At 42.9% G+C, this 7991-nt stretch overlaps 1 protein-coding gene across 1 annotated transcript in view; it reads left to right on the forward strand.

The window, feature by feature from the left end:
- KIF5C (kinesin family member 5C) overlaps window positions 1-7686 on the forward strand; it is a 73095-nt gene extending 65409 nt beyond the window's left edge. The window contains exons 25-26 of the mRNA XM_058809537.1: window positions 533-646; window positions 3817-7686. Coding sequence (XP_058665520.1) covers window positions 533-639 — 107 coding nt within the window. The 3' untranslated portion in view covers window positions 640-646; window positions 3817-7686. The remainder of the gene's footprint in view (window positions 1-532; window positions 647-3816) is intronic.
- The last annotated feature ends 305 nt before the right edge of the window (window positions 7687-7991 follow it).

Raw genomic sequence — 7991 nt, forward strand, 5'->3', positions numbered from 1 at the left:
ACTTCAGATATTGATATATCTCCAAGGCACAATGCAGTGCGTGCACACAACAGAGGAATGGGGCAATTCTTGGCATGATTTGTTGGGATTAAAATGGATAATGGTTTAGATGGAGATGACAATAGTGGGGTATTAAATCCTGAGGGAGAATCACGCAGCACAAAGTGTCACCTCCTGAATGCTTTCTCTTGTTGGGAGCCATCCAAGCTTTGTCTTGACATCTTCTGGAGTGGTGTAAATTGGACATAAAAAGTGCCTCACTGCCCAGCAAGTGACTTCCCTCTGTTGTTGGACAGTCCAGAATCTTTGCAGATCCAATTAATGGGAACATGGAAGGGGTCTGCCAGCAGGGAAAAGGATCTGCCAGCAGGAAAATGGGTGTATTTGTTGTTGGCCAAGGCAGGGAGTGCTGTGTTCTGCACAGCTGGATCAGAAACCAATGAGTTGGGAAACAATTGGAGGAGAAGGGGAGGTGGGAAGCTAAAATGGGAAAGCTAAAATGTCCTGTTTGGTCCCTCCTTGCACCATGCAGCCAAGCCCATCCGCCCTGGTCACTACCCAGCGTCTTCTCCGACGGCCGTCCACGCCATCCGAGGGGGAGGCATGTCCAACTCCAGCTACTACCACAACACCAAATAAATGAGAGGTAAGGCCAGAGAAACTTACTCACCTCTTCTCCCACTGATCACTCGGTTCCCTTATATTTCATCTTGCTTTTAGGAGACTTACAGTAATTATTTTTCTATTTTTAGTAGTTGTTTGCTGATAATTACAATGCTTGTTCATTGAGTGCCCATTAAGAGGCTTTGCCAGCTGCTGGGGAGAGGTTTTATTTTAATGACTTAGCACTTTTACGTTTTTTAAAAACTGCTCTGGTAAATCTGGACTGAAATTCACACATAGAGGTATGAAACTCATGTAGTTTCATACCTCAGAGGTTCCTTCTGCCAGCATCACCGTCTGCTTTCTGTGCCATGAATGTGTTTCTATGTTGGGATATTCCAGCCTGGGATAGGGTTAGGGCAGCTTTCTGTGGCAGCAAGAGACATCTCCAAATTTGAGTGTCACCATTTGGCACACTTGGAACTCTTAGTTCTCTTCATGAAAATTAAAAAACCTTAAATATTTTACTTTAATTGCCAGGGCTTGAAAGTTTCTCCTAAGCAAAAGATGAGCAGCATATTCCCAGGAGTCTGTTCCATGGATTCCACCCTGCCATTTCTTTCTTTAAATGCTCATTGGGAGAAATTTTATAAATATAATAGATATATTATAACATAAATCAATGCTTATTGGAGAGATTTTATATCTGCATTATTTTAGATGATCAGTTTATGCCACAGACATGCCAAGAGCCAGATGGCAGCGAGTGGCTGTGAAAAGCAGCCTGGGGACAGCAAACTTGTCCCTCCAAGTCTGGCTTTTTGCCTTCCTTGAGGATTAAATCTCTCTCACAACTCTCTTCATGGTCTGTGGTCTCCTTGAGGCATTCTTGGGTGTTTTTAGCTTTTTTTGGGGAGTGTTTTATGTCAGGCTTGCATGCCAAGCATCCATCACGCCACACTCAAGCTGTTATTGTGCTGGGGGATTGTTCCTGCTCATTGTGTTTGCCGTGAGCTTCCAGCAACAAATATTTCCTCTGTGGATAAATTAGGGCAAGGCCTTGCTGAGAGGTTTTGTCCATTCTGGTCTGAAATTGGCTTTTCCACCTCAGGAGTGAGGTGCCTCTGTCCATCTGCTTCATTGCATTCCCACCTCTGTGACCCGGCAAAGAGTGGGGTACAGAGCCTTGTCAAAGATTTCTAAACATTTCCTCTAACAGCTGCTCTGAGGGGAAAAAGCTGCCACCTGCCTCAAATAAATGCACCTTTAATTTACCAGCTGCAGTGAAATGAAGAGTGAGACTCAAACAGGCCACAGTTGTCAAGTGAACAACTGTAGATTAATAAAAGGTATTAATAAAATAACCACACTTCATACTAGGTGGGTTTGTAATCTCAAGGCAGGATTGTGGAAGTCAAGAAAAAGCAATCAGGAGGCATAAAATACTCACCGGGTATTTCAGATGCTGAGGTTTAGGTTTGAGGGCTGTGGAGATGAGCAGGTTCAGGCCATGTTGCAGAGGAGCACCAGGGAAGATGAAGCTGGAGAAAAAGAAGATGGAAGATCTCAGGGGAAACTGGATAAAGTTACAGACTTAGGGTTTCTGGAAAATAATTAGGAAAAAAATCTGAAAACCAAATGGCAGCCCTAGAGTTTGGAATGAAACCATTTACACAGTGTGTTCTTGGTTTTTTGCTCACATCCAGAAATAAGTGTGGAAGGTGTAGTCCAGGAAGGCTGGGAAGTGAGTGGAGAAGGTCAGTTCTCCTCAGTTTTGGTCCTCTTGTTAAGAATTTTATTGGCAAATTTAAGCTGTTTGCCTGCCAAAATTGGGAGTATCTGGGTAGCCTGAATTCTGAGCTGGGATGGAAACCCAGGGGTCTGAGTAAGGGTGTTAGTAAAGGTGCTGCCAGTGCAGGGAGAACTTCATCCAGATTATTTCCTGATTATTGCTGAGGCAGTCCTAGGCTCTGCAGAAAGTGATTTGGAATGGGGCAGATCTACCCAGCTGGCACCAGAACAAAACTCTCTTTTATAGTCATTTAACAGCGGAGATATAAAATTGAGGTTCCTATTTCAATATTTGCTGAGGAGAGATTTATCTTGCGTTCATTCATTATTCACCATAAAGACAAAGACACTTAGTGCTGTTAGACTGGTCAGTGGTTATGATTGATTAACCCAGCAGATGGAAGAGAAAGAAATGTGGGTTTTAATAAAATGTGCTTGTATAATGTGCATATATAAAATTATGGAGTATATTCTTATAATATTATCATGATATTACATATAAAATATTTCAGGTATTTCTGTAAATACTTATTTTATATATGTGTATATATATCAGGAAAATATCTCTGTCAGAAGACAGAGAACAGAAGGATTGATTTTAATTTGTATTTTTTCATCCTTTTGATTTTATAATTTTCAAATTCTGCTGCTGTTACTTTCCCCCCTTATTACATGAGATAAACACACACCAGCTCCTCAGCACATACAATGAGGCAAGAGAAAAATCTCATGAAAGGAACAGAAAACTAAAGGGAGAAAAAACCAGTTAGACCTTTAGATGGTGTTTGTGGGAAATGGATTTGTTGAAAACTCTTAAAACTCGATAGAAGGCTCACACAGTGAGTATCAGTATGTAAACTTTGAGTGTGTATCTGTATGTAAATTTTGAGATAAGAAATGTTGACTTAGAAATACCTTGGAATAGGACAGGTATTATTGAGAGAGAAATTGAACTAGAAATAAGTTTCAAATGATGGCTTTGTAAAAAAAGATTAGATGCTTTGGAGAAATATAACTATGGAAGATGTATTGTAGTAGAACTCATGAGGGGTAATTTTAGATGATTTGCTTTAAGATATTTACAGCATGGTGTGGTAAAAGTTGATAGGCTAAGAAACGTTTCTAGTGTATTATAATTAGGAAATAGCTGGGTTTTGGATTGTGAGGGTGTGAACTGTAATACTTGTTGGGAATTTTCTACAAATCCATTTCCCACAGTGTTTGGGTGAGACATAGTTCCAGGCTGCAGGTGGCAGAGAGTGAATCCCATCAGGAGAGTTGGCTCATTTTGTGAGACCCAAATTCCATCATTTTTTAAACATGACTGCAGATCTTTGTTTGCTGCCCATCCCGTATGGGTGCTCTGCTTTCTAATCCCCCAAATCCACTAACTTCCCTCCCCTTTCTCTCTCTCCCTGGCAGGTCAGTTCCACTTAGCATGTTAAGGACTGTCATTAAGTCACATTAGTTTCTTTTTTGCCCCTCTCCGACCCGGTCCACGTCCTGTCCATGCTGTGCTTCCCGCGGCGACGCCCCGCTGCAGGTACTCCGAGCTTCGTAGGATCTCCACGTGTACAGAAGTGTCCAGCTCAGCTCCTCCAGATCCTTGTACGGTGTCTGGAACATCCCCACCTCAGAAAGGATGAGAGGGAGTCTGCCACTCCGAATTCCACGACCCCTTGGCGCTGCTTAGGTTGGGGCTTCTCCACTCAGTGATGATTTTTATTTTTTCTTTCCTCCGAGTCCTCCGTTGGCATCGGTAATTCCCGACTTCTGGCACCAAGGAATTAATTATTCAATGACCAAGTGCCATCAAAGGCAGGTGATTGTGCTCTGTCATGACTGATTTCCTGTATAATATACATATTATTTTATATTTTTAGGGGATGAAAATGTGCTGCTATGTGGTTTAATTTTACTGCTTAACATTTTCAGAAGGAAATTTCCCCAAAGAACCATTTGTAATATCCTGATTTAAAGAAAAAAAAAAAATCTTTGGACTGTATAAAATAACCTTTATTGCAGTACCTGGTAAAGAACAAATGGGATGCAGAGAAATCTGTTAGTATAGACGTAGGACTTGAAGTTTGGTAGTGCCATGAATTTATCTGTGTGACCTGTTTCAAAATTAAGCTCCTATTCCCTTGTAGTTCTCCCTACAGTGGTGGGTTTTCCTGGAGTGGGATGGCTTAGCCACATGTTTGTAAGAGTTGCTCCCTAGGAATTTTTGAAGGATTTCAGAATGCTGTGGAAATCTTGCCTTGGAAAAGCTGACAAGCATCTCCCCCCTCCCTCCCCCTTTCCCCAGACAAGCCCTGATGTGTTCACGCTGGAATTCAGATCCCGGAGGGAACAGTCCCCTACCAGAACAAAGGAAAATAAAATCCCCCAAACCCTTCCTTAAAAAAAAAATCCTAAAGGAGGTGAGAGTTGTACACTCCAGCTGTCCTTTGCAGAACAAATCTGGGAATTTTTTTGCTGGGATGTGAGGAGCACATTTCCAGGGGAAGGGAATGTCTTTCTAAGCCACTATATCCTCTCATCCTGTGGAAGGTCCAGAGGGAAGGAAAAGCCTTCCCTGGATCTCTCAGACAGCAAATTTCCACCTTCCCAGCAAGGGGGCACTGGAATTGCTCTGGGAAGGTTCTGCTGGCAGGCAGAAGGTGCTGCTCCTCCTCCTCCTCCCCATCTCCTGGGGCAGGTGGGATTCCAGGAAGGCTCCAGGAAGCTGGAATTCCAGGAAGGCTCCAGCTGAGCGTAGCCCTCTGGTCTTCTTTCGCAGACGTTTGCTCTTCTTTAATTTGAAATTGATTGGGATTTTTTTTTTTTAATTTCTGAATGTGTAGGCGTAGAACTCTTCAGTTCCGTAGAGCTTTTTGAAAGATTGTGAGTTGACTTTAGATATTTTTTTCTACTGAAATTAGGGTGTTGCAAAGTAAGTTGAACTTAATTTAACTGTTTTTTGGTTTTTGTTTGTTTTTTTTTTTAATGTTGCACTATTTTGGGGAAGCATTTTGCTAAACATATTTAATGAAGTTGCAGATTTGCATGTATTTAATTTATTTTGTATTTTCCAAAGTTTTATATTTTCTTTCGTTACGTGCATGTGCACTGCCAGAAGAATGAACTGTGAACTTGCCATATGCAATCTTTAATAAAATCACTAACTCAGAACTACTCTGTGCTATCTTACCAGCTGGTCAGAGCTGAGCTTTCTACTAGGAATTAATAATCCTCTTGTTTTTGGTTCTAGGAAAAGATCCCAAGCTTATTTGCTGTCGGAGATTTTTGTACTGTAGGCAAACTTTTTGTTGTGTCTCTCAGCGTTTGGTACGGAATTCCATTGTAAATGCAGCATTCATGACAACACAAAGGTCTGGATTGCTCAAGGCATCCCCAGGAATTTTTTGGGGACAGTTCTGCCAGCTCCCTGCAGCTTGAGGGAGAAGTGAACTTGGACATCTGTTCCTCGTGCTGGTGCTGATCAGCCAGTCAGTGCCACCAGCAGCGAAACGATGGAAGTTTCTCCAAGTTCCCTTCCACACCAACACTGCAGGAGGACTTTCAGCAACGCCCCAAAGATGCCTTAGGCTAAAATCCTCAAAATTAAATACCCGACATATCTAATAGTTGGAAATTACGAATTCTCAGTTGAACATGCTCTGCTTGTATCAATTTTTATTTTTGAAGCCTATTTTAATTAGGCAACTTCAGTTTGTACTGCGTGTTGTATATTCAACTTTTGTACCATTTCTAAGGCTTTCTCACATTTTATATCTGGAAAGGAAAACCACACATCTGCTCTGCAGAGGTCAGAACCTGTCTCTTGCTGTTTCCTGAACCCCATCTTCCTTTCTTTGCTCTTTGAGTGTTGTGTTCTATTTATTCCAGGCTCATTTTTAAAGTTGTGGTTTGTACAGCGCAAATGAAATTTCACATCTAAAAATGTCATGCATGGGACAAATTGGGGTGGAAATACCATTCCCAAATGGAAAACGGATTTCAGATGGAACTAAAGTGCATATTGTTCTTTTTGCTAGTAATTGAAAAGTATTTCTGGCTCACTTGAGCTTCTCTTATTGATATGTTCAAATATCTTGTGTTTGTCCTTGAGTTCACGTTTCATCGACTTGTTTTCTGGAAAGCAAGGAAAGTTTTAAGCTTGGAAAGACCTTGGCTGATGCATTTTTAAGTTTTGTATTAAACTCAACAAGGGTGAGAGTTGGATTATCCTGAAGATAGTGAAAAACTTAAAAATAAGTCACCAAAACCAATTTTGCTACAACCATTCCTGCCCACAGAGCCTTGAGTAGCTTTTCAAATTCACTTTAGAAAGCCTAATGGACTAAGATGCACATTTGTCTGAAATCTTTATAAATCATAGAATCATGGAATGGTTTGGTTGGAAGGGAATTTAAGGATCAGCTGATTCTACCCCCCTGCCATGGCAGGGACACCTTCCACTATCCCAGGCTGCTCCAAGCCCTGTCCAACCTGGCCTTGGGCACTTCCAAGGATCCAGGGGCAACCACAGCTGCTCTGTGCACCCTGTGCCAGGGCCTGCCCACCCTCACTTCCAAATATCCCATCTAACCCTGCCCTAAGGCTTGAAACTAAACAAAATCAAGAATTTTAATTTGAACGCAGTTTTACTCGAAGAACAGTTTAAATAACGGCGACGAAGGTCCAAAAGCAAAGGGCTCACCAGACTCCCCTCGCTGGAGGAGAAATACCTCACCTGACCACGACTGAAGTACTCCTCCGGGCGGAAACGAGAGGGAAGAAAAGGGCAGGATAATCTGAATCTCCCCTTGCTTTGGCTGTGTCCCGCAGGAGCCGCGCCGTGCGGCGGCGCCGTCCGCTGTGCGGGATGGAGCCGCGGGCTGAGGCACGCTGTAGATTTACCCCTGTCTAGTTTGTAAAGTGTGTAACGTGTACTGCAGATGTGTATTCTCTGGGCTCTATGTATCTTTACAGTAGTGTTCAATTTAGGAGAAAAAAAAAAAAAAAAGAGAGAAAAACAAAACAAAAAAAAAAGGTAAATAAATGGTGGACACGTTTTGCTGGCAACAAGGGGAAATTTTTTTTTTCTTTTTGCCATTGCATCAAATGATGCTGAACTGTATTAAACTCTTGATAGCAGATCTGAACCCTCCTCCTCCTCCCCCCAGCCCGTGGAGAGAAGTCTTTTATCTTCGTGCTGAAGTTCTGTCGGAGATGGATGGATACACTGGCAGACTGCATGATGTATCATTCGAAATCCGTTACAGTGGAAAATAAAACTGAACTGAACTCTGCCGTGTGGGCCTGGTGTGACACGGGACAGGGCGCTCCCTGCAGCACTGACAGCTCCCGTGGACAGGGACAGCACCGAGGGGATGGCTGGGCATGTTCAGGGTGGGATGTCAGGGAAAGGCTCTTCCCCAGAGGGTGCTGGCACTGCCCAGGCTCCCCAGGGAATGGGCACATTCCCAACAGCTCCAGGAGGATTTGGAGAGCACTCCAGGGATGCCCAGGGTGGGATTTTGGGGTGTCTGTGCAGGGCCACCAGTTGGATCCATGATGCTGTGGGTCCCTTCCCACTCAGGGTGTTCCCA

The sequence above is a fragment of the Ammospiza caudacuta genome, chromosome 8 (assembly GCF_027887145.1).
Source record: "Ammospiza caudacuta isolate bAmmCau1 chromosome 8, bAmmCau1.pri, whole genome shotgun sequence".
Classification (NCBI taxonomy): Eukaryota; Metazoa; Chordata; class Aves; order Passeriformes; family Passerellidae; genus Ammospiza; species Ammospiza caudacuta.